The sequence below is a fragment of the Hippopotamus amphibius genome, chromosome 8, assembly GCF_030028045.1.
Source record: "Hippopotamus amphibius kiboko isolate mHipAmp2 chromosome 8, mHipAmp2.hap2, whole genome shotgun sequence".
In the NCBI taxonomy this organism is placed as follows: Eukaryota; Metazoa; Chordata; class Mammalia; order Artiodactyla; family Hippopotamidae; genus Hippopotamus; species Hippopotamus amphibius.
The window spans coordinates 52,476,730-52,494,572 of record NC_080193.1 but is presented as its reverse complement, the minus strand read 5'-3'; the positions used below and the strand labels follow the sequence as shown (position 1 = coordinate 52,494,572).

Here is a 17,843-nt window from a genome sequence, read left to right as displayed (position 1 = left end):
GGGCCAGGGGAGTAGGATATAGTGTGGGGAGCAGGATGCAGAAAAGTCCTAACTGAGAGACAAATGGAAAGCTGTCATCTTTCATTCTGCTGGAAACAGAGCACACTTGCACTGAGCAGGTGCCCTGATCCAGCCAGGAAAGAAACACTCACTGGGATCAATCTACCAACCCCAGAGCACAGCCAATGACCCTCCACTAACAGGCACACAAGCTTCCTATTTTGCCAGGTCAAGAAAGACACTCATCTGGACAGAAACAAAGACATGTAACTGACATGGCAGTCTGCTTTCTTGGTGGTTTGCAGACAGCATCACTGAAGCAGATTAAAAACTACAAACAGAAACAGAACCCACATCTTTACCCTGAAAGCCTGGTTCTATGCGCTTTGCATAATCTCACTCTCCCCACCGCTCCCAACACCAAACATCAGATTTCTTCACCATGTTAAGATCTGTAGCAGTTTGTTCATTCACTCACTCTAACAAAATATCTGACGAGGTCTATTTTTTGCTCTTCAGTGTGTACCTTACCCACAGGTAGTCAACAAGACAAGCTGGCGGTGATGTTAGAGCAGTTGGCTAAGCATATGATTATCACAAAGAAGGTGAGAAGTGAACTAAGAGTTCCGGAACGCCTATCACATGCCAGGCACATACATGAGGAACTCCATTTATCTCCACATTCTCCATGAAGTGGGTATGACTTCATTTTACACATGAGAAAACTGAGGTTCACAGACAGGAAGTAATACGGTCACGGTTACAGAGATGCAAAATTACAATGGAGACTCTACTCAGGTCTGCCTAATTCCCTGACGCCTCACTGTGACCAGCCAGAAGTCAAGAGCCAGGGCGGAAAAAAGAAACCAAGTATGAAATTCAGTGACTTTCATCCACAGCACAGTGATTAAGGGCTTAGACTCTTAATCACTTCCTGGGTTTGAGTACTTACTCTCCATTCCTGTATCCTTATTTGTAGAAGAGTGAAAAGAATAAGCCCACCTCTTTGGGGTTGTAATGAGGATGTAATGAGTTAATATTTATAAAATGTTTTGAACACTGCCTGGCATACAATAAGCGCTACATAACTGTCTGTTACATAGATAAATAAAAAATAAAACCTTTGGAAAATGCTCTCATCCTTCCTAGAGGAAAATGTTTCTGATGATGCAGAGCTTTATCGTTTTATCCAAAGGGTCATGAGAGCACTCTCCTCCGGGGCTGCAGTCCTGCAGTCAGCATGACTCACAGCCTGTCCCTGACACATCATTAGCTGGTATGGACAGCGGGAGGGAGCCACCGGCTCTGCTCTTACACTGAATCTAAAGCACTGACTGCTTCTCCAGAGCTCTGAAGACTGCCAGAGGCTAGTCACGCAGATGGGGGCAATGCTGGCACTCCGAGGTGGCTGATATTCACTGTAAAGAAACTACTCCTCAGACAAATGGTATCAGTCTCCCCCATCTCCAGCCTCTTTGCCCAGAGCCTGGATTACCAGCCAAAGAGTCCACATGTAAAAATGGCACTTAACTCTCAGCAGCAATTGTAGTTAGCCAGACACAGAGGCCCTGACCCTCTAGTTTGGGTTAACTCCGAGCTTCTCATCTTCAACACAATTGATACTTTGGGCCAGATAATTCTTCGGGCAGGGAGAGGGAGAGGTGGTCCTGTGCGCTGTAAGGTGTTTGGCAGTATCGCTGGACTCTACACTGAATGACAGTAGCGATCCCCTGCCCGGTGTGACAAGCATAAACGTCTACAGACACTGCCAATGTCCCTTGTGGGTGGCACAAATGCACCCCATTCGAGAACAACTGAATTAAGCACATTCCCACTGCCCTTCTGTGGAGATATCAAGAGAAGATCTGGACAGAAGGGATATGGGAGAGGGATGACGTGTGAGAAGACAGTCTATGCAAGACTTCCACAGCGGCTCTGCTACAAATACAGTGGGAAGTACAACGAGGGAAGGTGGCCTTCCTCCCTACGGGAGCTGACAGCAGCCTCGCCCACACTGCAGGGCTCTGCAGGGCCGGTAACCTTTGGCACGCTTTTACCTTTCTGTTCAAAGGTATCAGGACTACTGCCCAGAGTCCCCCAACCCATGGTTTTTGGTGATAGGCAGTGACGGCACACACCCTAGGAAGAATACAAAGCACTAGGAAGACATTTGGTTCTTAAAATACAGTCCATCGATAAATGCGACCTAGTGATACTACCTCCTGTTGGTCGCACCTACACAGATGGAGCTCTTCCGACTCTGCGACACGGTGCGACTACAGGAATTCACGTGAAGAGAAGGCTGCTGGTGGTCACCACCCTCACCACCGCCTCAACACTACTACGGCCACTACTGCTACTACCGCTCAGGGGGCTGTTGCTGCTATTTCTACTATCATTGCTACCTTACTACGACTGTTGCTGCTATTTCTACTATCATTGCTACCTTACTACGACTGTTGCTGCTATTACTACTATCATTACTACCTTACTACGACTATTGCTGCTATTACTACTACCATTGCTACCTTACTACGACTGTTGCTGCTGCTCCTCCTCCTCCAGCACCACCATTTATGGAGCCCTGTGTGTCAGCTACTACCCTAAGCACTTAACACGGATTAACTCAGTTGATCTCGCCAAGACAGTATGAAAAACAGGTTGTTGTTCCCATCTCCATTACACACATGAGTAAACCACAGCACAGAGAGGTTAACTAATTTGTCCCATGTGACTGCAAACCCGGTGTCCAAACCCAGACAATCTGGTTCCAGACCCAACAGTTCTTATCCACTATGCTACGGTGCCTCTTAAGGACTACGATGGACATGCCGGCCAGCAAGCAGCTCCGATCTGCTGCTTCTGAACACTCTTAGTAAGGATGAACTCCTGCGCTTCTGCCATGCGTTTCTTTTTTTGTTTTTTGTTTTAATTTTATTTACTTTTTATTTATTTATTTATTGGCTGCGTTGGGTCTTCATTGCTGCTCGTGGGCCTTCTCTAGTTGTGGTGAGCGGGAGGTTACTCTTCTTCACTGCAGTGCACGGGCTTCTCACTGTGGTGACTTCTCGTTGCAGAGCATGGGCTCTAGGCGTTCAGGCTCAGTAGTTGTGACACACGGGCTTAGCTGCTCTGCTGCATGTGTGATCATCCCGGACCAGGAATTGAACCCGTGTCCCCTGCACTGGCAGGTGGATTCTTAACCACTGTGCCACCACGGAAGTCCCTGCCATGTGTTTCTGTTAAATCATATCCCAACCACCCTCAAGACTCAGTGATGCCACTGTTCTGCAAGCAACTCCAACACTAAAACATAATGAAGAACTTGTCTTTCTATATCTTCTCCCTTAAAATGAAAATGGAATATAAGGCTACCAAAAACCTTGGCCTCTCTAGACACTTAACCAGGGTAGGCATGTTTCCTCTCCCAATGTGGAAAAAAAAAAAAAAAGTTCATTCTCAATTTAAGCAGCTATTTGAGTCATGATTTCAAGGTAGTCCAACACAAGATAAAAGATACTGTGTCAATAAAACACACAAGGGCAAAGATGAGTCCAAGGCCATCTCTGTATGCTTACCAACTGGCACAGTGCCTAGCACATTACAGTCATCAGCAAGTGTGTGTTACGTCAGGGAATAAGTGAATGAATGAATGCACCAACAAATAATGAACTAGTCTTCCCACAACTAAGGCTACATAAGCTATACCTTTCTAGGTGAATGAAATCATTTCTCACCTTTGTATTTCACAATTAAACCTGAAAAAGCTGTTGAGTTTTATTGCAATTTTTTTTAAAACTATTATCAGCTACTTTTACGTACAGCTGTATAAGTTCAAAAAAGCTATTCGATATGTACAAAAGTTGTTTATACACAGGTCTGTACATAAAGGTCTATACACTTATTTCCTCAGAACCCTTAAGGTGCCAACACTCTTGGTGAAGACACCAACACTTCATTCACATATCTTACAAAAAAAGAGTGTTTCCAGGACTGACAACACCACATCCTGTATTCAGACCACGTAGATGGAAGTTCCTTCCATCATAATGCAGACCACACCAGGTGCCTGGGTGCCATTAAGCAGCTTCCCACACAGTGCTACAAAGTAAAAAGCCCATAAACCAACAAGAGATGAGGAAGCAGAGTCCTGACCAGGGTGCCACCATAGGTCCAGGCTTAGGTGAGCCTGCTGCCCTGCTTGCTGTCGGTACTCCAATTCATCTACACTGATGACTTTGGCGGGCATGGAGGGCAGGGGCTGCTGTAGCACATCTAAGCCAAACCATTTGGCAAGGCCCATGGGGGAGCTGCTCCTCTGGCTGGGGCGGTGCGCTAGCTGGTGGGAGTGCACATGGGGCAGGCCTGACCGGCTGGGCACATTCTGAGGAGTCATCTGAATGCTGACAGCAGCTGCCTGGGAACCAGAGCCTGGAGGATGAAGAACTGAGTGCTGTAGCTGCTGTTGCATCATTGCCAGATGCAGAGGTGTCCCAGGACGAGGGTTTAGGAGAGGGTGACCAGCGGCAGGTAGAAGGGTTGACCCAGGATTGGGCCAGATATTCCCTGGAAATGAGTCAGGTCCATCCCAGGAGGAAGCACACCAGCCTGGAGCAAACTTGGAAGATGCTGTGGATGTACTCCCTGGGCCAGCATCCTGTGGACCAATCCTGGGTGAAGCTGGTGAGCAGGCCGAACGATGGGGATGTGAGGGACAAGGGGAACTTGGTGGACAGGGTGGAGGAAATGTGTTCCTGGAACTTGGGATGCCAAGGTGGGTGTTTTTCTCTCAGTTGCTTTAGGTTGATAATCTTGTTCTTTGGTCTTGTTCTTTGGTGTAACGATTGGTCTGGGATAGTGGGGTGGAACATGAAAACCACGGTAGGGTTGACAGTTTGGGATTTGCAGTGAGGGAAGACTCTCGATCAGTGGTGGGCACAGAGCTGGATGACAGGTTCTCTTCACTGGGCTTCTGAGTGTCCTCTTTACTGTCACCAGGAGCTGCTTTTCCAGATGCTGGCTCCTCCTTGCTTTCCTCTTTGCTCTTGTACATCTCACGAATCACTGAGGTAGGAGTCAAGGCAGGAGAAAGCATGCTTGTGATGGAGGTGGCAGGGGAAGAGGATTTCCCTCAGTGCACAGGTACTGGTGACTTGGTCACTCGAGGTTGCCTGTTTCTGAATCCGTCTCTAGTTCTGTCCACCTGCGGTTTGCCAAAAGCAGGCTGGTAGAAGTTTGCTGCCTGCACTGCAAGGTCATGTGGCAGGGCCAGCCCCTCCAAAGCTGCCTGTTGCAAGTCTAGCTGGCCTATCTGGGCTGTGACAGGGCTCACGGGCTTGCGCATGCCTTGGAATGGATCTCCGAGAAGCTGCTGTGGTCCTGGCGTCAAACCCATTGGTGATGGTATTCTGGGACGAAGGTAGTCTGCTGAGGCTGCTCTTGTCTGAGACACCTGTGACAAGGGAGGAGAGGGTGCTCTTTGGCCCAGTAAAGGTGTCGTAGGCTCCAAGCTCCCCATAAGGCCACTCAGAAGATTGGAAGAAGCAGGTCTCTGAACGGGTGGACCCAGAAGTTCCTGCAAGATGTTCTTAGGGACAGGCTGGCCTGGAGTCTCAGCAGCGGACATCAAATGGCTTTCAAGGGTTTGCAAAGCCAAGCATGGCACCTTACCAAGGTTAAAGAACTCGTGAAAGTCAAATTCTCCTGGGGACTGCTCAGGCAAGACGGCCTCCCTTGGCACCTCCTGCCCAGTAGCAGGCTTCTGTTCGAGGAGGCCCTCTGCCTCATCCTCTGCGGCCACTCCTCCATTGCACTCGGCTACGCCTTCCTTCACAGAGGCTGCCTGTCGCCTTGTTCTTTTTCTCCCCTTATGATCTTCTTCCAGTATCTTATCATCCAAGCCAGTCAGCTCAATGGTTTCAGACTGACTTGTGGGTCCAGCTGAAACCATTCTGGTTCTTCTTCTTCCATGTAGGAATCATCTCTTCTACGCTCACCAAAGACCCACTTACGATCCACAAAGTCTCTCCTGAAACGCTTGTCCTTGTAGTCCCTCTCTCGGTCTCTGTCTCTCGACTCTCAGGCCCTTATCGCTAAGACGGTGATCCTTCTCAAAGGTCCGAGCAGAGGTTATCCTCCCACTGCCAATCCTTCCTCCGCCAAGTAGGCGGAGCCCATCGCTGTCTTTCTCCAATGGGCTTCCCGAGCTCCGGGAGCTAACAGCAGCCGTCACGTGGCAGCCCCCTCCAAAGCTCCGTCTCTGTGGGCTGAGCACAACATCTAAGTCATCATCTTCCACACGCTCACGTGGATCTACTATCCTGCGCACCAGGGGAGGCCGATCTGTATTCAACTCTTTCTTCAGATTTTCCACTGGTGAGCTCCGCCCTGAAGCTGGGTAGAGGGAGGCGTACCACTTCTGAGGGTCCCAGGCACCATCACTGCCGTATTTCTCGGAGAGGCACGAAGGTCTCTGTTTGGAATGAGGGCGTTCTTTAATATCCAAGAGCTCCTCTTTTGTATAGCGATGGGGGGATTTGGAGGCCAGCTGCTTGTTCAGGTCAAGGAGAGCATCTCCATTTTCTGTTTCACCCACACTTCTATCCATGGCTCCTTGGTCTACAGTTCTTTGCACTCGGTGCCTCAGTGGCCGCTCCCCTCCCCGCCATCCGCGCCGGTGCAAAGGCTGCTCCGCACGGCCTCTGCTCTCGCCCCCCGACCCGCTCGGGCTGTCTCCCTTCAGCTGCCGTAACCGCGGCCCAGCCCTCCCTATTGCAATTTTAAACTAACACCAGAGTACTTTTGTATGTGTTTTAGTCTTAATGTTAACCCATATATTTCGTAAGACTGAACACCCAAGAATAATTTCTATACAGGTTAATAAAGAAATGAAGGTGAAAATATTCCTCCAAATTCTAGTGTAATATTTTCGCATTTATTATTTTGCTTTATAGTTATTACAGCCATAAAATGTATCCTCAGGAGGATTACAATTTCCAATTACTAACAGGCTTTTAAAATTTTGTTTGTGCTTCAAAGCTTTCGTAATAAAAATTTGATCCCAACATTACTACTGCAATTCTGCATTCTGAAAACTTACTGTACATGATAAAGATGAGATCAAAGTAGCTGAAAACATTTAAAATGTCCCTTTAGGGAAAGGAAGCTTTGGTTTCTATCATGCCAGGAGTTCTTTGATAAAGGTGAGATCAACAAAATCTCAGAACAGGTGCTCTGTCAGCTTCTGTAAGTTTTCATTTCTGGAAAGCCATGACATTAAGGATAAGAGGGGCTGGGAGATGCTGCCACTTCCTTGAGCAGGACAGCCAAGGAGATATCACTGCCAGCTATACCTCCCCCATAGCTGGAGTCCAAGGAGATGGGATCTCAGTAGAAAGGGGGTCCTACTGGTGGAAAAAGATCTATCAGTTTACAGGTCTGTTGACTAAAGCTGTGAGACTGAGCGGTAAACCCTGACTGCCAGGATTAGCAAGTCAGTTAAGAAAGGCTGTGCTTGGGGCCGGTGCTGGCCCCACCCTGTTCCCCTGGGACATGCTTCCAAAGCAGTGGTTCTCCAGCCTGCTGTCCATCAGGCTCAGCTGTGGAGTCAGATGCACCAGCTCCCATCCTCAAGCCGCTCAATCAGAACCCACATATCAAGAATTCTAGGCACAGCCAAAATCAAGAACCATATTTAAGGTACAGCCGTCACGATTCACTGGCACGGAACCAACTGTGCAATGAGCAAGGACTTACATGGGAACTGCCAGAAATCATTTACATCTGTGCTTGTTCCTAACGCGAATCCCTCTCTACCACGGCTGTCCTTCCCCTACCCTGCCCCCCCGCCGAGAGCAAACAGCAGGACCACAGAGCAGATTCACTTGCTGCTCCAGAGAAGTCAGCAAAAGACAGGTCATTAATGAGAAAGGAAGGTGCTAATGAATAAAGAATTAACCCCAACCTCTCATTCTCACTGACTGCCAGGAATGTCAAGTTTCATCAGCTACATGTTTGAAAATTAATTTTAAAATGACCTTTCCACAGAAAGATAATGCAGTTAGAGTAATGACCAAAATACAGTCCATTCATTATGTACAAGGACATCTGAAGCAGTGTTAGCTATAAAAGAGAACAGTGTTATTTATTATAGATAAGCAGTGGACACTACCCAAATATCCAGCAAAAAGGTTACATTATATGATATCCATCTATTCCTAAGATGGAATAAATCACTAGATTGGAGGCCGGGGAGGGCAGAGGGCAGCTCTGTCCTGTCATCTCTGTGTACTACCACAAGCTATTGACCTCAGGAGCTCAAAAGAGGTTTACTGAATGGTTGGATGAAAAAGCAAAAGTGTATGGCCATTAAAAAGATCCAATGGATGAGGAAATACAAGGATGAGTTCAAAAGCTCCATATAAAATATTCCAGTTTCTAAAAATGAGCATACACATATATCTATCTATATTTAAATAAAGGACTGGAGAGAAATCAAACTGATCTGGATTGAGGGTAAAGAGTATTTTATTTCTTACTCTACTTGTAAGAACGCAATGCTGGGCTTGGGATCATCTCTGCCCTTGTGTGCTTGACGGACAGTATTTGTTCAGTGTTGAACAGCAATGAAATGGCTACTAGAATTGAAAATGAATTTTTTTTTCCTTTCACACTGGGAGAAAAAAGAAGCCAACCCAGGAAAAGTGCCCGGAGGGTCCCAGATTTTCGACAGCCTCATGTTCTGGATGCTCTGGATTTCCTATAAACACTCACATCACTCTGACAATCACAGAGGCACAAAATGCTATCTGAAAATGCAATCAGTATCATGTACTCTACCTTTGGAACTCAAGGATGCTGGCCACAGGTACACTGGTGTCCCCTCCCCACTCCCAAGAAGCATCTCAGTCACTGACGGCCTTATCTCATCAGAGTTTTTCAAGCCACCCGGTGGACAACTCACCCACACCTAAACTTACAAGTATGCCCTTCATCCTGCAGTTGTCACAGGCAGCTGGACCAGGTCACAAAGGGAACAATTACCACCCAGTGAAAGAGCAGCTCAGAGGCTCAGCATCACTTACTGCCGTGCTCTCCAGGGTTAGCTGAACGGAATTAAGCTTTGACTTGAACTTGTAACTAAAAGTGAATGTTATTCCTGTGCTGTGGGGAGGGTCACTAGCATTTCAAACAACATCTAGGCAGCAGAATCTGAGACAGAATCATATCTAGGCCTGTGGGTGACAGTAACTGCTTTACAGAATTTGCAAACATCCAGAATGGAGTTTGGGGCTGTTCTCTCATTTTCGTAACACTTTACCAACTGCATGAAATAGGACTCAAGCAACGTAGCCCTCTGTATAGAAAAGAAAAGGACTCAGGCTCTGAAAGTTCAAGTCCACTGTCATCGAAGTCCCCACTGACTCCAAAGCATCTTCCCTGTCGGGAAAGGGCAGCTGTAGCATAGCTTCCCCCCATGTCAATCACCACCCACACTAGAAACAGTGCCCCAATGGTGGCCACTTCACAGACAAAATGGGCTCGCCGCACCCCACTTAGCCCACACCACAAAGGAAACCTTCATCTTTTGAACAGGACAATGACAATCACATATTCTAAGATGCCAAAGTCACTCTGTGGAGCTAACACACCTTTAGAAAGGGACCCAGGGAAGAGCCAAACAGCGTCTCCCCAGCGTGCAGAGCACATCTCAACCCTGGCTGGGGTGGGGCCCAACATCGGTGTCGTCGCAGCAGCCCCGGGGATTCTGGCGGACAAGCCTTGGGCATCTTGTTTAGGATGGGGTGGTAAGCCTGCCTCCCTCCAGACCACAGCTTATTTCCCCTCCTCTCTGGTCAGGCCCTGTCCCCTGTAAACCCCCAAATCAGCTCCATAAACAGGTTCCTGAAACCCCGCGGTTCAAATGAATAAACAATGTCAGCTCTACTGGTTGGGTGGTAACTACTGCAGGTCTGTGTAGGCCAGGGTTATTATAACTCATAATAATGAACACGTGACTAACCTAAGTGCTTGGATAAGCTTGGTCACATGCAATCCTATGAGGTCAACCAGCCAATGAGGTCAGTGATATTATATCCTCTACTAGACAGAAGCGGAGGCAGCCTTTTACAGTGACTTGCCCAAGGTCACACACCTAGTAAGGAGAGCTTCCACAAGCCACAGATAAACACGCTCCAGCTGCTTTCCAGAAGAAACAACGTTTCCCATGTCAGGATTGTGCATAATAGCTGCTTGGAGCCACCTGGACTCCAAGTCCACAGGGAACCTCTTCTTGTTTCCTGTCTCACTAAAAACATTACTGTATTACTGTGTTTTCTCTTTTTCTCTTCCTTTTTTTTTTTTTTTTTTGCTGCACCCTCAGCTTGCAAGATCTTAGTTCCCCAACCAGGGATCAAACCTGGTCCCCTTGCAGTGGAAGTGCGGAGCCCTAACCACTGGAACACCAAGGAATTCCCACCATGCTTTTCAAATTAGCCTCAGCTGTAACTGTACTACAAAGAGTCAGGGGGAGGGGACACTGCTGCTATTCATTCATAGTTCCTACCACACACCAGGCACATGCTAAGGCCCTGGGGCACAGTGGGGAACAAAAGAGACGAAACTCCCTGCTCTCTAGGGGCTTACATTCTAAGTGGGGGAGAGAGATGATAAAGACAGTGACTGTGTCATCACAGGTAGTTTAAGTGTCATGAAGAATGAGAATGAAGTAGGGGTGGGGCCCTGCTTCTGAAAGGGACCCAAAGGAGGGGAGGGGTCTCTCTGGAGGAAAGGCATGCAGGTGGAGGGAACAGCAGATGCAGAGGCTCAGAGGCAGGAAGATGCGCAGCCATCGTCCAGACGCTGGTCCTGGAAGACAGCTGCACTGCCAGGCGGCATGAGAAGGGTGGACAGCTCTTCAGGGTGGCCGTGAGCTTTGCCCACGCAGCTCTGACAGAAAGAGCACCAGGACACAGCTGGGAGGGGGAGGAGCTACGGTTCCCAGGGAAGCTGAGGGACCTACTTCAGGGTGGGACTGAGTCTGAGACAAATCCCTTCACACCTGTATCTTCCCTTCCCGCCAGGACTGGAAGCTGTGGTGTGGTGTGGTGTGGTGTGAAAGAAAAGGGCTTGAGGACAAATGGAGCATAAGAAAGAGTCTCCGGGTCCTTTCAGAGGCCCAGATTCTGACTGCACTCCTGTCTCAAACACCCAAGGTCCTCCTCAGATATCCAAGCTGGGCTGGGTGTGCCCATGAACTTGGCCTGGCTTGGATGAGTATGCTGGGAGGGCCAGGCCTCTACCACAGGATCACTGGAAAAGCCCCAAGCCCCAAAGAGCCCCATTTTTAGGTTCCAAGCTTTTTAAAGCAGAGAGCCCTTTCTTGAATCACACCAGCCACGTCACTGTAGAGTAACCAAGGCCTCCTCAGATACACCAGACAGCCCAGCTCTTCTTTTCTCTGTTTCACTCCAAGAACAGTGTATTTCCCTCAAGGGCAGAGAATTTCTGCTGGGGCGATGGTGGTTTTCCACATTACCCAGGCCTCCAAAACACAATCCCTTGATCAGATTTGGAGGAACAGAGGCAAAAGGAAAAAAATTAAACAATAAACCTTCACAGGCTTATCCAGTGAAGTCCAATGTACGTTTTTTCTTCCTCTTTTTCATAGGAGAGGTGGAATGAAACACATGGAAAAGCTCTTGTCTGAGTCTCAGATCGTTACCTAGGTCTGCAACGCAGGGCAGGGCAACATTTCCAGAGCAGCCTCAGGCAGCCACGCCAGTATCACAGTGAGGGTTCCCCCACTGGCTTTTGAACCAACTTTTTTTTTTTTAAGCTCTTTATTGGAATATAATTGCTTTACACTCTTGTACCAGCTTTTGAGGTACACCAAAGTGAATCAGCTGTATTTATACATATATCCCCATATCCCCTCCCTCCCTCCCATGACTCCCTCCCACCCTCCCTGTCCTGGCCCTCTAAGGCATCACCCATCATTGAGTTGATCTCTGTTTGTTATACAGCAACTTTCCACTAGCTATCTATTTTACAGCTGGTAGTGTAAATATGTCTATGCTACTCTCTCACTTCGTCCCAGCTTCCCCTTTCACCCCCCGCCCCCCCAACTGAACCAGCTTTTGAACAGACCCCTAAATGGTGTTTATGTCTTGGAAATGGACATCGCCAGGCCAACGAGGGCCACAGAAGCCCAAAGCTGCTATGGCTCCACTGCCCCCTTGCCAGCAACCAAATACTCCACCCTATTCTCCACCCTCATGTCCTTAAGGAAACAGAAAGAACTTCCTTCCTCCTTAACTCCCTGTGGAGGTGACAGTGCACAACAGGGCAGGGTCACAGCCAGCACCAGGCAGGGGCAAGCCAGGTCAGGCTCCCTCAAAAGAGCATCCATCCTGGTCAGCCCCCTCCCCCACTTCCATCACACTGAGTCCACAGCCTGCAGGGCCACGGTACCCACACCCTCTGCTGGCCTCTCCCACATCAGCACTGGCCACTCTGCCCTGTGCTCACTTTGTCCCAACTACAGCAGCCTCTGCTCTCTTCCTGGAGTGCATGTGAGGCCTTGGGACCTGGCACATACTCTGCTCCCTGCCTGGCCTGCTCTGCCTCAACCTCCCACCTCCCACCCCACGTGACAGCTCCTCAGCATCCTCTGGGCTAAGAGACACCTCCTTGGAGATGTCTTCTTTGACCTTCTCCTCCAAAGTAGCTCCTCAAGTACTTTTTAAGAAGTCCCATCTCCTTGTTGCATTTTTTCTTCTTTGAATTTACTGCTGTCATTCTCTTGTTTATTATCTCTCCCCCAAATGACTGTAGCCTCTGTGAGAGTAGGGGTCCTGTCAGTCTTTTCCCAGCTGTGCACACAAAACGTGGACAACACTAACAGACACCGGCCCACAGCCCAGACACTGCCCACAGTGCCCGGCTAGAAGGATAAGAGCCAAGCCAGGGGATGGTCTAGGACCAAGGAGTTCAGGGAACCAGCAGACAGCAGGTACGTCAGAGCAGGTGTATAGACCTGGAGGCCAAGGGGGAACCAGGCAGCAGGGAAGCAGGATGTTGGTGGGGGGGACTGGCAGAGAAGCTGAGGGGTCACAGCTGCTTCAGCCCGAGCTAGTGACCAGTCCAGGGCAGTGCATCCCAATGCCCAGAGAATCAAGCAGGTAAGAAAGCTCAAGGTTAATAAGGTGTGGATGTACCCTTTGGTGGGGGAGGGGTGTCTCTCATTATCCTGAGTGTCGACTCCTGTTGCTTTGAGAACACAAGTGGACCGGGCCTGGCCTGTTAGATAAGAGGTGATCACTGGGCATCAGAATTTGGGTCAGGCCACTGGAGACAGAGATCAGTTCACCTCAGAAACAAGAACAGCATTGACTGGGCGAGTGACACCATGCGTGACGCAATTCCCGAGCAATCACGGACAGGCATGGCCCTGCCACGGGGGCCTGAGCTGCGGACTCTGGCTCCACACACTCCTCTCCGCAGGGATACAGAGGCCCCCAGAAATCCCCTCCACACCCTGGGAATGAATGCTCCGCCTGTTCCACACAGGCCGCCCGGGACATCTTCCAGGCACGGCTTCTGCATGACCAAATCCCCAAAGAAAGTCAGAAGTCTTTCTTCAAATCGCCAGAATGAAGATGGGGGAGGAGGGGACCCTTTAAAAGTTCTGCTGCTGCTGTTTGAGGACTAGTCAAACCAACAACCAACAGCAACTGCGTGTCAGAGGCTGACAAACATTTCTGGCAAAGGAGCAGACAGTGAACACCTTATAGGCTTTGCACTCTCTGCGGCAACTACCCAGCTCTGGGACTGGAGCACAAAAGCAGCCACAGACAACACATGAACAATGGGGTGCTGGGTTCCAAACCCACAGGAAAACAGGAGGATCTGACCCAAGGCCACGGGAGTCCTGGGAAATGGCTGCGTCAAGGAGGGACGCGATCCCATGAGTGTTTTAGAAATGAATTATGGAGACTATGGAGAAAGGTGGAGTCAGCACACTGTAGATGTCACATGAAATAAATACTGGTATTGCCACCTTTCTCTGTTATTACAGTTGTTATAAACGAACGGCAGCGTTTGCGTTTCAATTAAATTTCATTTACACAGACAGGCAGGGCTCCAAGTGTGACCCACAGGTCATGGTTTGCTGAACTCTTCTGCTCTAGCACCTCGAGTCAGGAATTTTAACAAATAAGTAATAATCTAAAATCAGCTACCGTGATTATTCAAACACCTGCCACAGCTATTGAAGACACACAGCACATCAAGAGCCTCTGATTATATATCAATATGGGACAGGAGAAGGAAGAGATTTTTTTTGTCTGTTAACTGGATTCATTCAAACCAGACACAGATCTCAGCCACCAAGGGTCAGATCTTCACTCTTCCAGGACAGACGTCCAGGCAGTGCTCTCTGCACATGGTCTGCATTTGTGGCAGAAAAATAGATTGCGAACCAATGGTTCATGCATCCTCATTCCCACTCCGTCAACCGAGCTAAACCCCTGTACATCCTGCAGTTTCTGTATCTCCATCTGACACATAACATCAACCACCAGAGCCGCCCGGCTGTTGACATGCCCACAGCTGCTAGTGATGGACTCCAGGGGAAGCACACATCATCAGAATAGCTCTCCAGCTTTCCAGGACTGGCCCTGGACTATACTCTCTGCCTCAATCCCAGTAGTTGGTACCCAGAACTGAGAACCAGAGCGAACTCAGTTGGCAAATTTTAAATAACAAAATCCAATTATCTGCTTGAGAATGTCCAAAAGAAGATGCTATTAAAAGGGGTTTGCTGTTTCCAGTCTTAGCGTAGTGACTCCAAGGTGTGGAGGAGGGAAATTTTGCCCTCCAAGCCTGGAGACATTTTTGATGCTACTGGCATCTAGTGGGTAGAGACACCAGAGATGCTGCTAAGCATCCTACAAGGTACAAGCAGTCCCCCACACACAGAATTATCCGGCTCCAATCGTCAATAGTGCCGAGATGAGAACCTATGTCTTGGTAATATTTCATCGCATGATGATCCCTAAACCTCAAGCACAAATGCAAAGCCCAATTACATTCCTGAAACTCAGCTCCAAAGACCACTTTGATTGGCATGTCGAGTTGATTAAATGAAAGAGAAAAATAGGTTAGACTTTGCCGATGGGGCCGTTTGTTTCTTTGTTGTTTTTGAGAAGGACTATTTTGCTAAGGTTCATCTGTAAAGGGAGGAAGTTGAAATAAGCTTCTGTAGTTTGTTTGAGCTCCAAAGTCCTATGATTATAAACAAATAAGGTGGTTGATATTCTAACAGACTACTCTGGAGTTTTTGATATCTTTCTAAAAACATACTGTCTCGGTGAGGCTGGAAAGCTAAGACCAGATCATTGCTCCTTACAGTGTGGAGAAAACCCACCCTATGAGATGCTTAGCAGTACACAAGAAATAAGACCAGTTGAAACAACTAGAAAAAAAAAGCCTATAAATTTACCATTCATATGGCTTCTTTCTTCCCATGATAAAGGTTTGACAGAGACCGAGAAGAACAGAAGGAGGAAATTACCATAGGACTAGACCTCTTCCCTTCCAAATGTGTAACGTGGAATGCACTGAACCAGAAACTGGAAAACAGCATCTGTTTTACTTGTGACCTTTACTTGTAACACACTGGTAACACCAATGGTGACAATTTGCTTTATCTTTTTCTGGCAGTTTACCTATAATATTTGGGAATTATTACAGAAGATCGAAGTCAATGAGTAATTTAAAATGCACCCTCTGAAAAACTACCTACTTGTTTTTCAAGGTCAGCTCTCAAACTAGTCTCATTTTTGATCCATTAGATCAAAAAAGGTGACATTTTATTTAGACATTAAAAACCAGGGCCTACAGGCATTGTCAAATATTGAAGGAATAGATTAAAAGCAGATTGTGTGATCATTCAAATAGTAGGCACTAAAAAAAGAATGTCCACATTGTATGTTAAAAGCAACCTTTTCCTCCTCACCAAAAAAAATTATATATATGTAATTTTATATATATTTATAAAATTAATTTTATATATATCTATATAAAATTAAAAAGTAACCAAATTTCCTCGATCCTTTTGAAAAGAAAATATTATACATATAAAATTGAGCACGATTTCTTATGTTTGAACTCAAGCATCAACCTGTTGCTACACATTTTCAGGAATCGTCGTTTGAACTCTACATACATCACAGTCCTCGAATGGGTCACAAAGTATAACATCGAACTTTCCCATCTCACCCAACCCCACTCTTGTATCTGATTTATATTATACCTCAGGTCCCAAACCCTGAGGCTACTGAAGTCTCCATTCAATGACCAGAATTGTCACTGCACAGTAACAAAGGTGACCTTCTGCGGATCAAGTCCACTCCAATACTCGGTGACCAAAGGAGGGCTGGAACTTGGATTCTCCAAAACACAGCCTGATCCGAGTTTCAATTGCAATTTTTGTTTTGTATCTGTGTATGTTTTGTAAATATGTTGTGTCCATATGCTTGTGTGTAGGTATGTATACACATATATGTGTGCATGTATATATTTTATATAGTATATGCACATACGTATCAGAAAGATATACACTGAAATGTTAATTGTGGTTATTTCCTCAGTAGATTTATATGTGATTTTCCTTTCTCTTCCTGTTTTTTTTCCTGCTTGTCTACAGCTTCCAACTTTTCTATATTAAGCCTAACTTATGCTGAAAGAAAAATAAGTAATATTCCATATGTGTATTTTTTTTTTTTCACTCAACCTCATTTCAAAAAGGATTTCAAGCACCTGACAAAAAAAGCAACGAGTACCAAAAGATTTCTTTCAAAGTGAGGACAATCAGAGACAAGAGCAAGAAACAAGAGCAGTAAACTCCAAGGAAGCCGAAGGTTAAAGCTATCAGTCAGCACATAAGCCCTGATGTCCTACAAACTGGCCGGAGGGAGGCACACATTTGGCTGAGTTTCTTGGCATCCCTAGAACATTCTTCCCCACCCTCCTTACCTCACCCCCACCAGTCCTAATTAAGTTTTGTTTAGGGAACGATAATGAGAATATTTTTCTGCACTCCTTGATCATCCTCCCAGATGAGATCATGCAATCCTGCAATGTGTCCAGGGAGGAGACACCAGCGGCAAATACAATAGAGCACTAACTGTAAAGCCCTACTGCTCCTGGTGCTGGCAGCGTGCGCGAGAGGTCAGAATCACCCAGAGGGCACTGCTGTAACCTTCTAAAAGTGTCTCTCTGTGTGCAATTTATCGCCACAAAGGTAGTGGCAAGGGATATACTCAATCCATGACCAAGCCTGAGAGCCTCTGGGGTCCCTTCGAGGCAAAGCCACACGCAACGGAGGAGCCCCCGCAGCGCAGCACTTACCGTAAGCTGTCATGACCCCCGCGTAGGGTCCATCCACCACATCCCTGTTTTCTTCTGCTAGCGCCTTGATGTACCTCTTGCTGAGGTCCAGGATCTGCTCCCGAAGCACGGAGCTGCTTTCGGGCTGAGTCCGCTGCTGGATGGTAAAATGCAAAAGCATCATACCCCAAATAAAGCCAAAAGTCACGAGGAAGAAGCCCAGCTTCTGAGAGGACAGCTTCCACGGAGTGAAGAGAGCCATTGCTCTCTGGCAACTTCACCTGCCCAGGGCTCTTACAGCACAGAAGGGAGACACGAGTTCATGGTGTAGGCTGGGCTCGCGGGTTTCTTCATCTCACTCGGGCTCCTGCATCAGCCGACTCCCTTTCCTTGCTTCCATCCTGCTGCGAAGAAGGGGGAGAGTTAGCAGAGGCATCGAGGCAAAACACAGT

The 17,843-nt window shown here is 47.5% G+C and overlaps 1 protein-coding gene and 1 pseudogene across 9 annotated transcripts in view; both read right to left on the bottom strand.

Moving 5' to 3' along the window:
- The window catches only part of MGAT5 (alpha-1,6-mannosylglycoprotein 6-beta-N-acetylglucosaminyltransferase), a 355,963-nt gene that overhangs the window by 206,105 nt on the left and 132,015 nt on the right, over positions 1-17,843 (bottom strand). For 8 of the 9 annotated variants that reach the window (XM_057745771.1, XM_057745767.1, XM_057745770.1 and 5 more), the window contains exon 2: positions 17,413-17,792. In XM_057745771.1, coding sequence (XP_057601754.1) covers positions 17,413-17,653 — 241 coding nt within the window. In that variant the 5' untranslated portion in view covers positions 17,654-17,792. Of the gene's footprint in view, positions 1-17,412; positions 17,796-17,843 lie in introns of all 9 variants that reach the window. The other variant, XM_057745768.1, reaches the window with a different exon arrangement.
- Positions 4,016-6,628, bottom strand: LOC130858351 (eukaryotic translation initiation factor 4E transporter-like; annotated as a pseudogene).